Source organism: Thunnus maccoyii, chromosome 4, assembly GCF_910596095.1.
Source record: "Thunnus maccoyii chromosome 4, fThuMac1.1, whole genome shotgun sequence".
NCBI classification, from domain to species: Eukaryota; Metazoa; Chordata; class Actinopteri; order Scombriformes; family Scombridae; genus Thunnus; species Thunnus maccoyii.
The window spans coordinates 27973212-27993588 of NC_056536.1; the positions used below are offsets into that span (position 1 = coordinate 27973212).

The 20377-nt window shown below is 39.8% G+C and overlaps 1 protein-coding gene and 1 long non-coding RNA gene across 3 annotated transcripts in view; one reads left to right on the plus strand and one right to left on the minus strand.

Moving 5' to 3' along the window:
- The first annotated feature begins 2120 nt into the window (after window positions 1-2120).
- plekhg5b (pleckstrin homology domain containing, family G (with RhoGef domain) member 5b) overlaps window positions 2121-20377 on the plus strand; it is a 76563-nt gene continuing 58306 nt past the window's right edge. Inside the window, exons 1-2 of one of the 2 annotated variants that reach the window (XM_042408583.1) lie at window positions 3479-3690; window positions 3869-3945. Coding sequence is in view for 1 of the 2 variants with exons in the window: in XM_042408580.1 (XP_042264514.1) it covers window positions 3609-3690 (82 nt within the window). In the remaining variant the exon portion in view is untranslated. Of the gene's footprint in view, window positions 3691-3868; window positions 3946-20377 lie in introns of both variants that reach the window. The other variant, XM_042408580.1, reaches the window with a different exon arrangement.
- On the minus strand, window positions 16440-18314 carry LOC121895441. Its single transcript, XR_006095774.1, has 3 exons — window positions 18109-18314; window positions 17202-17314; window positions 16440-16837 (listed from the first exon to the last, which is right to left on the minus strand). It is a non-coding gene; the product is annotated as an uncharacterized LOC121895441 (long non-coding RNA).

The following is a 20377-nucleotide window of genomic DNA, read 5'->3' on the forward strand; positions in this document are numbered from 1 at the left end:
TTGGGGGCCTCCGGGAAAAAATGCTGCTGGACCCAAGTTAAAGGGGCATTTCACTGATTTTATGAAGCTCCGTTTACTTGTCATAAGGATTACCACTCAGCCTGTGAAGACAGTTGTATAATGTCTTATGTAGCTCTGGAGGAGCTTTCTAAAGTCTGTGGTAAAATGTGGCGATCTGATTTAGTTTTAGTTTAGTTTATCAGGTCAAATAATGAAAGCTTTTGACAGGACCAATGTGAAGGCCCTCATCATGTCAGTTGATATTGTATATTAGTGGTACATATTCTCAGGTTTCCAGTGGTAACCAAGCATTATTTCCAAAGCTCAAACTTCATATTACTATGTCGGGTTGAAAGTTACATGAGCAAAATACTCCCTCATGACTAAAACATCCACTGTAGGAGTCAAGATACTATTGGGCTATATCACAGTTTGGATTAAGATAGTGGTTCGACCTGCTCTTTATTTAGTTTCGGGGAAGTTTACAGTCCAGCAAGTCCAGCCAAACTGGGGTGAGATAGGGTGACATTTACCAAACTCATTGGTCATTCCTCATCCTCAAAATCTTTTCTCTTATAGAAGTGAAACATAGTGTTTGAAATTACAAACGTAGAAGCGTAAATCTAACCTGTTGCTTGTATGTGTTTCTATAGCATGCATCCAAGGTTATCGAACATTTAGAATAACATTTTTGATACATTTTTTAAAATAATATTGTACTGGGGCTAAATAGGTAATACTTTGACTAATCATCTCTACACTACAATACACAAACAAGCTCCCCTTTTATTTTACATGTCTTCAAGTCATCTATGGTAAGGATGCTGACTATTTGCTTTAGCCTCATGTGTTTTATCATTATATCGTGCATATTTTTACTGTTTTTTTTAATGAATTAGCTGGAGACAGTTTTCAATCAACTCACAAAGTTTTAGTGTTAGCGTTAACTGACACTCACTAGCTACAGCTGATAGAATCTGCTAACCAAAGTCATTGTTTAAAGGACGGGATCACAACTTTTCAAGTGTGTCTTAAAACAACAGTCACGCTGTAATCGTTCCTCCTGTTCATACTGGCTATTAAAAGATCCCCTTCAAATGTGTTTTCAATGTAAGTGATGGGGGCCAAAATCCACAGTGTGTGCACGCAGTCATTTAGTGCAAAAGTTGATGTGAAGCTTATGTGAGGCTTCAGCAGTCTGAGTTAGTCATATCAAGTGGATATCTGTCACATTTACAGTCTTTTTAGTATCAAATTCCTTATCTGAAGAAGAATATTAGTTTCAGATAAACTTTTAACTACATTTTTGCACAGAGAGAGGACTGTGGATTTTGTCCCCATCCATCTACATTGTAAGAGCATTATGAAGGGATCTTCTAATGGTCAGTATGAACAAGAGGAATGATTATATGAATAAATAAATAAAAACATTTTTCAATATTCATTTAGGCTCCTGACTGTCATTTTAAGACACTTTAAAGGACAGACACTTAGCCTGTCCTTTAAAGGACCAGTGTGTAGATTTAGGGGGATCTATTGGCAGAAATGGAATATAATAAGTATGTTTTAATTAGTGTATAATCACCTGAAAATAAGAATCATTGTGTTTTCATTACCTTAAAATGAGCCCTTTGTATCTACATAAGGAAGAAGGGTCTGTCTACACGCCCCCCACCCCTCCTCGCCCCAGTGTTGTCACCGTAACGGCATGTTACATGACACACCCCCCTGACCCCTGACCCCTAACCCTAACCCTAACCATCCCCCTCCTAATGCCTAAACCTAACCAAGTGGGCATGTCATGTAGTGAAGTGGGTGTGTCATGTACATACTGCAAGTCCGCAGACAGACCTACTTGACATAGGGAAGCAGGTCCTCTTCCACTGAGCCGCCATGTAGCACCACATTTCTACAGTAGCCCAGAATGGACAAACCAAACACTGGGTCCAGAGAGGGCCTTTTTTGTGTTTTTTTGGAAGTTGCGCGGCCACCGTTTTCTCTTACACTTGGAAGAGGGGGTTGAGGGGAGGTTTATTCTGTTAGTTGCAATTTGCAGCCTCACCGCTAGATGCCACTAAATCCTACACACTGGTCCTTTAAACTAGCTGACAAAATCTGTGGTTGCTAAGATTGAAAAGCCTAGGTTTTTTTCTCAACTTTTTAAAAAACAACCTTGACAAAAAACAGTGTTTTAAACGCATGTATGAATTTCGAGTGGTAAATGTAGCTAATTATCAGTCGTTCTCATTGTAAACTACCGTTAAAAATGTGCTGTGTGAGAACAGACATCTTGGCTTAGCAACGGTAACTAAGGGGGGCGGGGCTTTTGACTTTTTGGAGGCTCAGCGGCAGTTAGCCTGTTTTGGACGGTTGGCAACGGTTAATGTTACAAGGACTTCTAGCTTAATTTCTAATCTACTGTTCCTTGTGGAATGAACAGAAATGAGCATTTTTTAAATTATGTGCTTCACTCTTCTTGACTTTTTTCAAACACAAAACAGTGTTTAAACAAAAGTGTGAATTCCGAGTGATAAATGTACCTAAATATCAGTCGTTCTCATTGTAAACTACCGTTAAAAATGTGCTGTGTGAGAACAGACATATTGGCTTAGCAACGGTAACTAAGGGGCCGGGGCTTTTGGCTTTTCGGGGGCCCAGCGCCAGTCAGCCTATTTTGGACGGTTAACAATTAATGTTACAAGGACTTCTAGCTTAATTTCTAATCTCCTGACCTTTGTGGAATGAACAGAAATTAGCATTTATGTGCTTCACTCTCCTTGACTTTTCTCTAACATAACCTTCCTTACACTAAAAGACAAGGACAGACGTTTGGATGTAGCACCTCTGGCCTGTGTTGTTACTGTGTTTGAATGGCCGTGTTGTTGCTGTTTTCTGGCGCCTCTAGCGGCAACTGTGACTGAGCCGGCCGAGAAGAAAAACTGCATCGACTCTTTGTGGATCCAGGTTATTGAATGAATGGAGGGGAGCCGATGGTTGCTCGGAGGGGGCGAGAAGAAGACGCAGCGGACGATATGTGTTCAACTTCAGCGGCATGTTGTTTAAAGTTGATAGAAGAAGATCCGCTTATGGACTCGCTGCTTTAAAAGCCCTGAAGATGGTTTTATCCTCGTAATCCCTTTCCCCCCATATACTGATCCGTACCGGCCAACCTTTACCAACAGACGTTTTTCGTTGGACATCGAGGAGATTTCTCTTTTTTTGTGTGTGCAGCCAGCAACAGGTTATTTCCAGCTCACCGCGGGCGTCCAGCCTGCTGCTGCACCTCAGCGAGCATTATATCCACGTTAACTTCACGTTTTATGAACCGAGGGATGCTTTTTTGCCACTCTTCTCCGCGCATTCACCGTGATGTGAGTTGCAGCTTTGTGCTCGCCACCGACCAGATCTTCCAAGGCTGAGCGCACTGCGTGTTAAAGAAAAGGGCGACAGACAGAAATGAGGAGAATATGAGCATGCCATAGAGACGAGACTGCTAATCTTAACATCGCTGGGTGATAAAGCTGTGAGGCGGCCACACCGACAGACAGACCTGCGGAGGAGCTGGTGTTGGCGGAGGGCTTTCTTTTCAACAAGGATCGCATGCATAGATGGTGCCAAACAAGTGGAGCATGAATTCAGTTCTGCACAAATCGCCACCAAGGAGCTGGCTTGGTCTCAGATTACGACTCAGTAAGTAAAAAATTCATGAAGTCAAGCTATTTATCAGCCTTTGCATATTAATGCCACTTGGCAAGCTGTTGGATAAGTTTTTTAAAAAAAGAGCTTTTCTTCTTTAAGAAAGTGTAATTCACTGAGTTGAGAACAGAGGAGCTCTCATGACTTTGATCCACCAGATCTTTGTTTTCAGGCTCCATCCTCCAGTCATCAGAGTTAATGGCAGCATTTGGCAAGTGACCCGAACAATTATCCCAGCTGGATGCAGAGGTATTTTAGTCAGGGAGGACAGTACACTCTGATCCCAGACATCTCCTCAATGATGAAGGGTCCTGGGACAACTCTGCGTACACTCAGATGATAAATATGACCTCTTGTAAATTTCCAACCAACAATATTTATTACATTTTTCCCTCCAGACTTGCCATCTATCCTCCCCTCTCTTTCCCCAGCTCACAATTCAGATCAAAGCACAATTTTTCTAGGGCTGCAACTAATTATTTTAATAATTGAGGAATCTGCAAATGATTTCCTCCATTAATTGATGAATTGTTTGCTTTATAAAGTGCAATTTCCCAGAGCTCAAGTTGACATGTAGACAAATATTCACATTCGAGAGCTTGGAACCGGTGAATATTTGGCTCTTCTGATTTAAACAATCACAGAAATTGATGCCAATTAATATTCTCTCAATCATTGCTAATTAAATGTTTTAACTCCCGACTTTTCACAGAAGAAAGCTCCAGCTTTTAGCTCTTTCTCTCATAGGTTTTACATATGCAATGTACATGCAATGCAGCCCGTTAAAGGGTTCATACAGTAAGCAAAGTGAGCATGGAGTTAAAGTTTAGCAGCCTTAATTGGTTGAGTCTGGAACCCTTTAGTGTTCCAGGCCACCGGAGTCTTAAGCCTGTCTTAAACACACGGGTCTAATCTGGGAGCAGATGTCTTGTCTGGTCTCTGTCCACCTCCAAAAAACAAAAACACAGACAAGAAATCCCAGATTTTACTCACTGATTAGCTGATGATGATGTTAAAGTGTCAGTCATCATAAAAGAGGACGTCTGTAGAAGAATCTGTGTTTAGTCTAAAGCCAAATATTAAATTTTGGTCATTTGATGCTCCATCGTATGTGTCAACAACTGTTTGAAAATGAGTTTGACTGCAGATATTTGACAGATGAACTCCACTGTTAAATTAGCTAATACAAGGTCCAATTACTAGCTGTTCTGGAGCTTTCAATCATGTCACATGATCTTCATTAGCAGACAGAATTTTCTATGGAATCGTAGATGTTCGAATTACTCATCCGTCTTGGCTGTAAAGATGAGGTTCAGACGTCATTCTTGACCTTGGAAACAGCAGTTGACAAAACAATCTAATCACAAGGTCCATTTGCTGTAATAGCTGTTCTGGAGCTTTTCATCATGTCACATGATCTTCATCAACAGATGCGAGTTTGCATGGAATCATAGATGTTCAAATTTCTCATCCGTGTTGGCTTTAAAGATGAGGTTCAGATGTGATTCTTGATCTTGGAAACAGCAGTTGACAAAACAGTCTTATCACAAGGTCCCTTTAGTGGCTGTTCTGGAGCTTTTGATCATATCACATGAGCTTCATCAGAGGATGGAGCTTGCATGGAATATATAATATTTTCTGAGCACTTTAAGCACTTTAAACACATAGATGTTGGCTTTAAAGATGAGGTTCTTGAACAGCAGTTGGGGGAAAAAACGGTCTCACCACAAGGTCTGTTCAGTAGTTCTCGTGGAACTTTTGATCATATCACATGATCTTCATCAGTATTTGAAATGTTTTTTCTGAGGAGTTTAAGGACTTGTTATCCATGTTTGCTTTAAAGATGAGGTTCATACTTCACTCTTAACAGCAGTTTAGAAAACAGTCTGACCACAAGGTCCATTTAGTAAAAGTTTTTGAGGTTGTGATCATCACAAGATCTTCATCAGCCGACACTTTGCTCATAAAGTGTTCAAAAGTCATGCAGCATTTACTGATAAATACAGCTGATATTGCTTAGAAAATCCTAACATTTTTTCAGATTAAAAAGCCTATTTTTAGACAGTAAGTGTAAAACATGAGGTTATTTTCCCTCCAAAAAAGTATTTAAGATCAAAGTCCAACTTGTACAATTTAGACTTACAGTCAAAACACCTCATTCAGTAACTGCTCTGGAGCTTTCAATTGCATCATGCAATCTTCCTCAGAAGACGGAGTTTGCCCAGTTGTCATAAATTTAATTAGAGTATAAATTTTTCTGTTGACTTTAAGGACTCTCTGTCAGTGCTGACATTAAAGTTCATACATGACCATGGAAACGGCAGTTGACAGTCTCACCTTGAAGCGCTCAGAAAAATGGAAATAACGCCATGACAACCGGGCAAAGTCAATCTGCTGATGAAGATCATGTGATTCAGTGTTTTCTCAGCAGAGTTTGTGGGAGTTTTAATCTGAAAAAGCTGCAGAGCTCTGAGGGAACATTTGGAGCGTTCAGTCTTCAAGTCAACAAGGCTGCAACGCTCAAGCCTGACTAGACTGGTATAATCTGGGTGCATATGGTGTGTGTGTGTATGTGTGTGTGTGTGTGTGTGTGTGTTTGGGATTTTGGCCTGGCTCGTGGCTTGTTACAGTTCAAACTTCCTTCTTCAGACTGTCTTTCCATTGTTTCACTTTGTTCCCGGCAGTAATTTCCTTTCTCTTTTCCCTTCTTTGCTGTTCTGCCTTTTCCTGATGGCGCTCCGGGTCACAGTTTGCTCTGCTTTTTGTTTTTCTTTCTCATCTCCAACTGCTCAAGAATAATTCATGTGTGTTGTTGCAACTCATCTCTATATTTTTTTTGCATGACAACCTTTATTTGTTTTATAAAGGCCCTGCACTGCGTTTGATGTTGCTAACACGCTAGGCTCAGTCAGAGCTTTTTCATTGCTCTGGTGGTAATGTTGATTGTATTCTTGGCCTTAGAGACTGCAAGTTGACTGCCATTTCTTTTACCACAGTAAATATCTGCTAAACCTTGTTTTTTTCTTCCTGATTGAACATAATATAGGGTGTGGATTATAATGGAAATCAAATCAAGCACTAATGCAATGACTCTCTGTTCCTCTTCCTCGTGTCTGCCCCCAAAATTAATGTCCTTCCTTGAATCACATCAATTCCGCTTCCTGTATGTGTGATTCACTATAGCAGGGAGTTCATAAAGGTCCCGTCGAACACAAAAATGTCTTTTTAATTTCATTTACAACATAAAATTCAACTCAACTGAACACCACTGTGCCAGTTTTCTATTTCTTTTTCAGGGGGATCCCTGCTGTTTGTTGTTGTTCCTTCTTTATAGACTTTATGTTCTGAATGTATTTTTAAATATATGTTTTGTTTTACCTGCCATTTATGAAAATTGAATTGAAATATTATGCTTCCAATATTTTAAGCTAGGTAAGTATATACACTCACTAAGCATTTTATTAGGAACACCTGTGCAATGTAATGCAGTCCAGTACAACAGCTGTGCCATAAATTCGACTTTTACGAAGCTTTTACATTTACAGTTTTTGTTGACATTGTCAAAAAGTTTGTAATTCTAATTTGTTTATTATTGAGGTTGTAGTGGTGGTGGTGGTGTACTGGAGTGCATTATATTGAAAAGTGATCCTAATATTTTGTCCACCGTATTGTGGGGAAGGGGGGTAAATTTGAAGCTTTTCTGTGTCATACTTGACAATAAGTTGAATATCTTTGGATTTTTTACTGTTGGTCAGACAAAGCAAGACCTTTGATTACATCACCTTGAATGTTAGGAAATTATCGTGACTCAGCCGCTCCCAAGTGGAACATAATGAGAGCCCATGAATGAGAGTGTAGCAGCACCACAGTCAACTGAGTGACACATTGTGTTTTTATTTCTCACAATAACCATTCAAATTAATTTTGCTTCTTGTGCTAGGGTGCTACACACAGCATGGCACGGCTATACTATCCTAACCATGCTAACTAGCTGCTAAATGATCGGTCGCGTCCCTTTGTATCCGTGGATTGTTTTTAAAACACAAGCTGCTCTCAGACTGCTGGAAGCCGTAAGAAGCCCAGCTGGGTTTATCTGGGTTATCGGTGAGATCTGCTCCGTTAGCCTGGGTCAGTCTACCTACTCTAGCTTGTCTTTGGAGTCAAGCTGGGTGGACATCAGCAGCCAGCCATGTTAGTGCTGGAGTCTCCGTGTGACATGCTTAGATGTCTCAATGACAAATGCTAGTTCAGTCGGTTTGCATAAAATCAAACCAGTTTAAGCTTGCACACGGGACCAGACCAGCAAAACCAGAAACTGACCCAACCCTGCCTACCGTTGATGTTGAGTAACCACAACTGGATGATATAAAAATAGAAATGATCACCCAACCCTATTGGGAGTGGTATCGATCTCCTCGTCTTAAAGCTGCAGTGCCTGACTTTTGTCTCCCCCTTCTGGCAGTGAGAATAATTACAAAAACACTGTAGATGTGCTTATGTCATAGGCTGTGTCTGTGCACGTGACTGAGCCGCGTGGCAGAAAGATCTTCCTATTACTCTGTCTTGTATTAAATTACAAAAAAAAGAAAGGAAAAAAGAAATCAGCTCTCACATTGGAGCCGGCTCCTATTGTTCACTTAAAGGAGCCGCCTCATAGATCCGACTCGTTCGTGACCGACACATCACTGACTGAGCATAGGTGAATATCACATTACACAGATAGAACAGGTGTTGTGGGGAGGTTGTCATTCCTCCAGCTTCTAAACTCAGTGCCTTCTACACTTCACTACAGTGTCAGTTTTACTGTTTTCAGTCACAGATGAAGTCATTGTCATAAACATGCCCACAGCTGGAGGCCATTCCCCCGACCCCTTCTCTCACGTTTCTCTTCCCATCATCCTTTTCTCTTACAAAGGTCTTCTTGAACACTTGGGAAAAAGGCAGCTAGTGAACAGAAGCTGATACTGTTCAACTACTCTTAACTCTTTGTCTCTTCTTACCCTTATTCTCAGCACTTTGTGTAGCTCTTATTCTCATTTTTGTTGGACAGTGCTTCACAGCAGAAGACTTGTTTTTTTGGGGTTCAAATTTCAGATGGTGTACAGTACAGCTTTTTGCCCTGAGGGGTATCCCCTGTCCTCTTCTTACTCTGCAATTTGCATCATCAGACAGAGAACAAGCTGTTGGGCTCTGCTTTGCATTTTCAGTTAATTTGCATATAGAATTGCTTGTAAATGTGGTCATTGATCAGTTTTATTCTTTACGTTTGGACTAAAGTCTTCAATTTAGCTAATTTTAGACAAATTCAGATAACTAATATAATTAAAAATACCTATCTGTACATCTGCACTGTCCAAAACTGAGCTGCTTCCCTTCAGCTCATACAGTAGATAATTAGAGAGGCTATGTTAAGGTCATACACACACACACACCTTTTTTAACTCTAGAAACATAACAGCAAAAGTTTATCTCCCAGCGTGTCCTTCCAAACTTATAACCTCCACCCCGGCTAAATGACTGTTTATGGATATTGCAGCCTTCCATATGACAATAACTGTACTTTTAGGGAATAAGTGTTTTTGATTCCTGTTGACTCTGTTATTGGCTTCTCAAAGGCAGCCCCCACTGCAATTTTAACCAGATTGTTTCAATTATGGGATTATTCATATCAACAAGTTTAAAGAGTGGTTGTTTGTCCCTCTGAACTGCTGGTTTAAGGATGGACTGTTAAATTACACGTCTCGTCATAATTCACTCGTTGGGGATGGTCCTTGCACACTCTCTTCTTGCAGTAGGATTCTGATATATCAGTGTTTAGGTTATCATCAAAACAAAATGAGAATACTTCTGTTGATAATATGGTAAAATAAACCTGTTTTGTTTTATTAGGTTGTCTTTTAAATCTGGGTATTCACTACCTACCATTTACTGTAATTGTATGAAGTCTTCCAGATTCTTTTATGGTTTGGGATGGCGATGTCTGTCCACCACTTTGGTCCAGACTGCAATATCTCAAGAACTATTGGATGGATTACCGTGCAATTTTGTGCAGACATTTATGATATCCAGACTATGTTATCCCCTGACTTTTCCTCTAGCACTACCAGCAGGTAGACATTTTGGTTTTTTAATGAAATGTCTGCAACTGTTGGACAGATTGAAATTTGCTACAAATATTCATGTGCCCATGAGGATGAATTGTGTTTTGTTGATTCCTTAACTTTTCATCTAACGCCATCATCTGGTCTAAATGTTAATTTGTCCAGTACTTTCATTTAGAGATGCAACTATTACTACTACTATTATTTTCATTATTGAATGATCTACTGATCATTTTCTTGATTAATAGATTAAAAGGTGACGTCATTAGATTGTTTGTTACATTTGACCAACACCAAGGATATCCAATTATCTTTCATGTAAGAAAAGCAAAAGCAGCTAATTCTCAAATTTGAGAAGCTGAAATCATCAAATGTTTGCCTAATAAATGACTAAAACAATTAATGATTATCAAAATAGTTGCCAATTATTACTTTGTTGATTGATTAACTGATAAATCAACTAATTGTTTCAGCTCTACTGTGAATTGTAACCAATACCTACCAAAACTGATATTACCATTAGTCTCACCTATACTGTGTGTTTAGTGCTAATTAGCAAATGTTAGCATGTTAACATGTTAAATTAAGATGGTAAACATAAAAACAGGTTATTCCAATAAGCTAATATTATACCTGCTACAGTTATTAAACAGGTATAACACGTTATACCTGTCAAACATCAGCATGTTAGTATTGTCATTGGTAGCATGTTAGCATGCTGACATTAGCATGAAGCTCAGAGCACTGCTGTGTCTACATACAGCTTCACAGAGCTGCTGCAGACTCTCTAGAGTCTTTTTAGGAGCAAGATGGTAGTTATGCAGATGAATAAATGACCAGGTACAAGCTGTACTTATTACTCTCTGCATCCGAGATAAAGATACAGACAGTCTGTCTGGAAGAAGTTTGTAGAGTGTTTGCTGGAGATCATTAGCATTTTTCTCCCTTAAAGGACTCACACACAGAAGTCTTAAACTTTTTCTAATCTTAGCTGGCTGGCGAAGGGTTAACCTCGGGCCTGTTTGATGGGCCACCTTGCTAAATATAACCTCAAACCTCCTCCACATGGGCACGCACAAGCCTTCAACTGCACTCCCTCTGTCAACACTCTGGCTCATACACTTTTTTCCCCACTGTGCACACACACTCCAGCAGGCTCATTTACAGTCTTGTCGTACTGCACCCGCTCACACACTCATTTCTCAACACACCATTAATACTTTAGTGAGTGTGATTCTATTGAGAAGCCAGTTCATTCAGGCGAGGCACACTAGGAGCTGCTATTTCTGTCCTCACATTAAAATAAATTAGACATAGTTGAGCAACAACATTAGCTACCGGTCTATTGATGCTCACTCAGAGTGTGTGTTTACTGGAACTAGAAAACCGATGATGTATTAGAAGAAAAGTTTAACATTTTGGGAAATACTGCTCTTTCATCTGTCCGTTTAAATATGAAGCTACAGCCAGGATATGGTTAGCTTAGCTTAGCATGAAGACTTTGACCAGGGGGGAAACGGCTAGCCTGGCTCTGTGCAAAGGATAAAAATACATCTACTAGCACCATTAATGGATGAGGAGATTTCTGTAAAATAATTATCCTAATATTTATTCATTCATTTTCAAGTGTCAGTGAGGAAGCTGTCAGCCTTGAAGGTCCACTGGTATCAAGATGATGTTTGCCCTAAACTGCTGGACGCCACATTTGTAATGATCTAAATAGTCTGACAAGTGAGAAGCAGCTGTGCATTCTGCTAACTCTTCTCTCATGTTTTATGTATTTTTTTTCTTTAATCTTCAGGGCGGATGACAATGTTCCATGCAGATGATTTGTAACACTTTAGTCATTTAAAGGAGCACTCCATCAATTTTCAGTTTACTTGTAATGAGAAGCAAACTCTGAACTTGTGAAAACAGTTGTTTTATATCTTCTGTTGCTCTGGAGCAGCTTTGTCAAGTCAGAAAAAATAAGCATGACAATGTTATCAAGGTTATTTTTTTTCTCTTTTTTTTTGGCTCGGGACTTAAAATTTTTAAGAGGGAATCCGCTCTTTAAAAATGAGGGTTAGAAAAATGAGGGTGAAAGATGCTTCAATTGCATGATGGGAAATGTAGGATCCAGTGTTTTTGGAGCTTGACCCACACTAGAGACTAAATGTCAGGGTGTCTTGCCCTCTACTACTTCAATTTTTACTTTTCTGTCTTTTAAATCTGTCTCTGACAAGTTCCCCAACTTTATGAATGTATAATACTAAATTGCTGGAGAGAAAAACACAAAAACTTAGTATTCAGAACTCTGTATATGGAATATGTGTCTGTGGTGCAGGGTTTTTCCTGGCTCAGAATGGGCCTTTGGGGGGTGACTACGCATGACAGTAAGCATGATCAGTCCGCGTACAGTAAAGGCAATGAGTCTGTGTTACCTCATTTGACAGAAATGCATGCATTTTCCTGTTATTTTTCACCATTTGATGAACAAAAATGTCTATTATGCTTGAGTAAATGAAGCCCCAATTAACAAAACTGGTTAAAAAAAAATTATTACAACATTGGAAGAGTAGGTTTGAGAAAGAGGGGTGTGGGACTTTGGCGAGGGGTGCAGGAGACAGGACATGACACAAAAAGCGTCAGCGTTTTTAAGCTTTTCACCAGAAATAAAGCAGCTTTTATTGTATGAGAAATCACAGGAAGTCGTCTCTCCCATATGGGCTAGCTTCACAGAGGAGTGTTCAGGCCCAGTCAAAACAATACAGCTTAGCTGGCTGTGCTTTATCCACCATCAGCCACATATGTAAAATATAGTGGTTGGATGAGAGGGGAGTTGACTGCTGGAAGTCAAAGACGTCGCATTTAAGTTTATGTTCTGCTTGTTCAACAGTTGTTTGATAGATTACCATGAAACACATTTGGAGAGGATTTGAATTGTTATTTTTATTCTCAATTCTTATCAATTTGGCGCTGGTGATTTTCCTTTGGTGCTCACTAAAAACCTCTTAGGGGTGCACCAAAAAATTCCACTATACTGGAAACACCCAGTGGTGGAAAAAAGTGATTCACCTACATCCTGGTAGATGTTACTTAACGCTTTAGCTCTGTGTTGGGATGACTGTACGTAAACCAGCACACAGCTGCAAGAGCCCCCAGCTGTAGAAAGAATATGTTTCGGTGTTTTCACAGCATAGAGTCCATTCAATTGGTATAACAAGATTTTTTCATGGTCTAAATATTCTATGAGTGAGGTCAGATCAAAAAACACTGAATGCTTGAGTACTTGCACCACAACCAAGGCAGGTACATTCCGGGCCTTGAGGCAGTTGGAAAAAGTGTCTTTATATTAAAGGGTGATCTGATGGATGCTGATGAAAGCGAGCCAGTCTAATACCTCCTCTGCTCCCCTCTTTGTTTCTGCAGTAGGTGGAAATTGGCCCTTGTATTTGCAGCCCAGTTCTCATGCTGCACGACTGCTCTCCTTATTAAAAGGGAAGCCGCGTGCTCAAAGCTGCTTCAGATTATTACCATATGTCTGCAAAGCCCAGAGCTGAGCAGCAAACCGGCTTCCATCCTACCCTCTAATTTCTTATCCCAAAATTGGACATGTGGGTCGTTGTGTGTGACAACGTCCCTCCCTTCCCCCGGCCGGCGCAGTACATTCTCACAGTATTTCTTCTCCCATTTTAGATGCATAATAGCAGTGCATCAGCCTTTAAGCAACGCTGGGGAAAATATTATGCCTTGACTTGACATATCTAGCTGCATGTTGTCTTAACCCTTCAGCTGTTCAATTATATTAGAGAAATGGAATGCATTTTCTCAGTTAAAGGATATGGCTGGTGATTTTCTCTATTTTTCTTATTGTCAACAAACATCATGTGCAGAGCCAAACCAAGAATGAAGTGATCTACTTACAAGTATTGTGTGTGTATCCAAAGCCTGATTATCTTATTCCTCTGAACCTTAGGCCTCTGTTGTTGTCCAAAAACGATTGAAAAACATGTCAGTGAGCCACACCGTTGCACTGGGTGACATGTTCCTTCATTACGAAGAGTTTAGATACATAATTTTGTTTTGAAACGGCTCCAAAAACTAATAACCACGATCACGTTTTCAGTCACAGGAGAGTGGTTCTGTGTAAGGCACGCTGTAGTTCTGTTTACAGAGCTTTGCTAGCTTGTTGTGCTACATATCACAACCTCCTGACTTTGTATTGAAGTTCTTTGAGAAATTTACAATGTGATAACAAAGTCAAGGTTGTGACATGTAGCACAACAAGCTACACAGAACTACTCTCCAGAGACCAAAAACGTGATCACTGTTATTAGCCTTTGGAGACATTTTTAAAGAAACAAATGTAACTGTAATCTTCGTGGTGAAGGAACATGTCACCCAGTGCAACTGTGTGACTCCCTGAAGTGTTTATAATGGACAACAACATAGGTCTACAATATAGAGGAATAAGATATATCAGGCTTTGGATACACACACAATATTTGTAAGTAGATCAGCTCATTGTTGGTTTGGCTCTGCACATGAGATTTGTTGACAGAAAATTGCCAGCATTATTCTTTAACTGAGACAATGCATCATAAGTTGGTCACCAAATGGTCATTTGGAGTTTTTCATCTCCAAGAGGCCAATGTGTGCATTGTCCCTCCACAGAAATAACTGATGTCAGTCGCTGCATAACTGAGCTCAGTCATCACAGAGCTGGTGCATTCATAAAAAGGAATAAATCTTCCAGGAGACATAAAGGGCGCGGGCACTAATTCATGCAGAAAAATGTCAGACCATTACAGTTTGCGCAAAATATAAAGAAAGTCCACTCTGGATGTAGGAGGAGGTTTAAAAGAGATCTTTGTGTCACCCAGTCCAATAGCCATTGGCCCAGATTACCCGTCCCAGCATGCAACTCACCTCTGCATGAATACAACACTTGTCTGATGGAGTGGGCCGAAAGCCCCCCTATCGTCAAGAGATCCTACACAGGGCTTTAACATTAGCAGCTTGCCTCACACACAAGTTTTGCACAGTTTGGGGAATTTTACCATGGATAAAGTTGAGGCTCAAGGAAGGAAGCTTGCTGCAAGAGATATGTTTGCAACACTTTTTTTAGCAGTTGGATGTCTGTAATTTAGGCAGAAAAAGCTCTTATATGGATTAGAAGAGGACACTGTAGCATTTTGGTGGGCGGCTTTCACTCGATGATTAGTGGAGAACTGAAAAATCTACGGAATTAACAGGAAGAGGCACTGAAAGGAAGGTTCAGAGACATGTGTTAGTGTTTGCTTTGTGGAAAGAAGTATGGTCAGTTATATCACCTGCTGCCTACTTAAGACTTGCCTGTTAAAACCTGGATGGCAGGGATAAAGCTTATTCCAGGTTTAGAATCAATAATATGGTCCCCTGGAGATGTAATGGATTGTACTTGAGGGAAATCTGTTTGCACACTTGGACTGGCCTCACTTGAAGTGCAGTCAGACTTGGACAGAAGGTTCAAAGCAAGTGATTTGCAGCTTAGCTGGATGAGGTAATTGTGCAGGTGGAGATTTTGAATGAACATATTGGCAGTTGGCAGAGAATAAAGTTGAGCTGGGCTGGCAGGTTTGTTATTTTTAAAGATGTTTAATGAGAGGGAAGTATTGATTGCCTGCAGAAGTTCAGATCATTATTATTTTGGGGGGGGGGGGGGTCACGGGCTGGTTAGGCTTATCAGTTTCATAAGTGATACTAAGTTATAGGGTAGTGATTTGAATAGTTAGGTTAAATATCAATTGCCATATAGTGGTTGGTAGCTGGTTTAATAATGTTCCTGTACTGGAAGAAGCGTGGTGCGTATGAGCTGGAGGCACTGCCGTCCTCTCTCACTCAAGTTGGAATAGAGCGCTACTCTTGGTCCTCATCCCTGGACGGCATCCATGATCTGTGTGGTAAGCTGGGTGGATCACCTGACTAAGTGGTGGCTTTGTGTTTGTGTGTCTCACAATGAAATGGGAGGCTGGATGGTGGATTGGTTTGTGTTTGTCCATCTGTTTTTATTTTTGATCATTTCAAATGCCTCATATACCACATTTTAAAGTTTGTTTTGGTAAGAAATTCTGAGTAACAAATTAAAATAGAGTAAAGTGTGAAGCAAAGGGTTGAATCTGCAAGTAAACAAGACATTAAAAGGGACAGTTTTACTATGCATTTTAAGTATACACAGATTTTCCTTGTTTTTAAACAGCTCTGATTGGTATTGCATGAAATGGGAATAAGTTGATGACACTCGAGGTGTAATAGTTTTTTTTATTTGATTTCCTTTTTTTTTTAGCTAAGATTGTGGCATGGCTCTGTGGATGCTAATGTTGGACTGTAGGTTGGTCCAAACTGAAATATCTCAACAACTAAAGGATGGATTTCCATGTCTCATCAAAATTGCAATTTGTCCAATATACCAAGTCCCTGCAAAACTGAGATTTCCATCAGCCTCAGCTGTACTTTGTTTGGTGTGAATTAGTAAATGTTAGCATGCTAACATGCCAAACTAAGATGGTGAACATTGTAAATATTACACCTGCTAAACATCAGCATGTTAGCATTATCATTGTGAGCATGTGGGCATGCTGATGTTTGCACTTACTTCAAAGTGCACCACTATGCCAAGGAACACCCTCACAGTGTCACCAGCACAGCTGTAGACTCTTGTTTCCATTGTTAGGAAAGAATAACAAGCTATTAACTTAGTTGAGTGTTACCTATCATTTCATGTTGGAAATATCTGCCAAAACTTGAACATTATTGAGCGTAATGGAAACTGTGTGTGTAGTTCAGACTTGCTCCACTAAGTCTCGTCTTTATTCTTCTAACGTGACATGGACTGTACTTCGTTACATTTAACATGAATCAGACATCACTTCACATTGTTATGTGTATCTCTACAATCAGATGATCTGGTTCACTTGCATTTTGAGCTCAGGATTTCAGCACCATCATGGAAAGCCTTTTTTTTTTCCATTGCTCTCTTCTTCCGTGGAAAGCACTCTGTGACCTGGCATGAAGACAGCCTCACATGAGTGAGAAGAGAGGGAAAGAGTGGATGAGAACAGCTCCACAGATGAAATATTTACCACTGAAGAAGTGCATAGCTGAACTGAAATTCTTCCCTGTCTCCTCTCAGTGCTTTTTTTGACGTGGCACAGGGGCACTTGCTTTCCGCTGTGCTGCCCGATTTATGCCATTAGTGAAAGGGAAGTGATAACACAGGGCTGTAGAGGAATGTTCTTCATCCTCTCTGCTCTGCCAGCCGGCCTCTTGGAAATCCGGCTACTTTCTGGTCAGCTTAAGGACGCTGCCTGCTGAGGCAGACCTGTTTGGCAGAGATGGAAAAGAGGAATGCCACAGAGGGAACAGTGAGGCTTTGATCCTTACCTTTTCACCATCTCTGTAATTAGCTCTGAACTTCTCCTGAAAACATTTCCCAACTCTGTAGGAACATTCAGCCTCTGAGCGTCTCATTTAAGATTATGTCCCTTTCTTCAGAACTGAAAAGAATAGAAAGTAGTCCCGTCAAGAGCTGGAAGAACGAATCTATAAATTGATTAGTAGATCAAAAAAAAATTAACCTGCAGCTATTTTGATAATTGGTTCATTGTTTATATCATTTTTCTAGCATAAAAGCCAAACAGTAATTGTTTCCAGATACTTAATCTTGAACATTTTCTGCTTTCTTTGTCGTACGTGATAGTAAACTTTAAACGTTTTGGACTGTTAGTCGGACAAAACTTGACAATTTCAAGATGTTACCTAGGGCTTCAAGAAACTGTGATGGGCATTTTTCACTATTTTCTGACATTTCATAGGCCAAACAGTTATTTAGTTAATCGAGAAAATAATCAAAAGATTAATCGATAATGACAATAATTGTTAGTTGCAGCCCTATTCCTGTCCAGAGTTGGGGTTTGTTAACATTTTGTCTATGGCTGCAACTGTCTATCAACTATTTTCATTATTGATTAATTTGTTAGTTACTTTCTCAATTGGTTGTTTGGTCAATAAAATGTCAGAAAATGGAGAAAAAATTTGTTCACTGCTTTTCAAAGCCCAATATGCAATCTTGTTTTGTCCCAACCGATAGTCTATAACCCAAAGATAATCAGTTTATTATCAGAGGACTAAAGAAACCAGAAAATATTCACATTACAGTAACAGTTGCAGCTCTAATCTGATCAAATCTGAGTATTGAATCCAGCATCAAATCCCTTTTCAAATCTATTTTGGTTTGTCTTTCACCATTTGAAACTAAAGCTAAAACTCCAAGATTAGGGCCCTTTCATACCTATCTCGTTTGGACCTCCCTTGGACCACCGTCCAAACCAAACAGCTGAACCTTGGTCCGACGAAAAGAGGTGGTCTTGGTCCGGATCAAACTGAATCACGGTTCGGTTCATTTCTAGTGTGAAAACATTTTTTGGATGGTTTGGACTTTCCAGCATGCTATCGTCAGAACTGTAAGGAAAAATGAGCTGTGGTAGCACATTGGGAGAGGACGTTACCAAGTTTTTAATTGAAATATTTATAAAAAGTCAACAGGAAAAAAACTCATAAAAATACTGAGACTTCCCCGGTATTTTTCAGTGAGGATGAGAGAGAGAGAGGATATGAGAGGACAGGAGAACAATGCCACCTGAAGATAAAGTAATGCCATAGTAATATTATAATGGTAACAAAATGAATCTGTTCATTCATTTTTCTCCATTAATTCAAATGGTGATAGAAGGCTACCTGCCGAATTGACATCACGCCAACATCAGATGCACGCTATCTACAAACCAATCAGTGTCAAGTATAGGGAGACGCAGCCCACGTAGGTGATGACAACAGGACATACTGTAGGTATGTCACGTAAAGTTCTCTAGTGCTCTTGCATTATTGCAATGTGACACCAAAAATAAGTGGATCAAAAGTATACAGTTGTTGAAAGTTCCACTATATGTGGCTGAGACAAACTCTATTCAGGCCTACTTTTAACTATTTTATTTAATTAAAATTGGAGAAAAATTAACATGTCTTAACATGTTGCACCAGTTTCTGAGGAATTGGCACACCTTGTGCAACATGTACTAAACGGGAACTGAACCTTTGAGAAGGTTTATGCAAATACAAATAAACACCACAAAACTTAGGAAACCACCTCAAATTCTGAGGCAATACAGTAGCTGTATTCATGCATCTTGCAGAAATCCTTCGATAACAACTTCAAAAAAATTGAATAAGAAGAAGTTCAAAAGTTCCTTGTACTCTGATGAAAGTGACAGATGAGGTAAAGCTCACTATTTTGTGCAAAGTCATGGTAACGTCAGTATGAGAAGAAGAGAGGAGAAGAGGACGAGGCTTTTTCTTTGTAAGAGATCTCTTAAAGACTCTCTTCAATTTGTATTCTTTTTGTATTTTACTATTTTTGTATTTTTGTCTATTTTTCTAACCCTAACCCCATTTTACTATTTTTGTATTTTTTTTTATCATCTCCGAGGTTCTCTGGTGTTCCTTTTAAGGTAAGAAAAGACGCCTCCCTTGGGATAGGCTGACAGTAGTTTTTGAAATTGATTAGATTAAAATTTATTGAATCCTGTTAAGTTAAAAATTAGTGCTGTGAATGAAATGATAGTGTAATAATGGTTCAGGTTCAGTGACTAATGCTAACATACAGTTGTGCATATGTTAGAGGTCGGATTTCAATACAATATTAAGTTGAGGGTTTATAATTAGGAGTCTAATTGGCTACCTGTTAGGGCTAGGGCTCCAAGGCTGTCCTATAAAACCGGGCGAGTGCCCTTGACCGACAGAGTGGGCCTCCTCCAGTGATGTCCTGTTAGTAGGCCATCCTGGAGTACTTTCACTAAGCAAGGCCAGGGTGATCATGCGTGTAGATTTTGGGAACTATGTTCGATACCTAGGTCAGAGGTAGAGGACAGCCGTCTGTCGGTGCCTTATCCACATCGGCAGGGGGTATTGGTCATCTGTAGGACAGAAACCATTTCACAGTGTAACAAAAGCATACAACTTGGTTCGGACTTTCAGGTGTGAAAAGGCTCTTAGTTGAGATCTGTACTTTTGTTGCCTGCGAGGCTGAAACCGTTTTCAGCTATGTTCATGTTGACAACTTGCAGCTCCAACTGAATATTGGACTTAAATTTGTCAGTTGGCCAGAAACAAGGCTCCATAATAACTTGTTTTTGCTTCTTGTTTTCAGTTATTGCAGCTTTTTTTGCAGTTATTGCAAAAAAAAAAGCACACAAGGAAAACTTTTGTCGAACTGACTCAACATGAACAAACTTAGGTTGGCTGGTAAGTATTAATTTGGGTTTCAGTAAAAAATTTCACTTCATCCCAGCCAGTCTAAAATATCCCCAGTGTACAAGTACAACTGGCATTCCTCAGGTCATACTCAGCCACGGGTTCCAGTAACAGCAGAACATGCCTCTATTTTTCTTGGAGTTTAGCTCCAATAAAGCCCATAAAAAGAATAGGCTGACACAAAAGGCCACACCGTGATATAATAATCAACTCGAACTTGAACAATTACTGTACTTTCTGACATAAATACC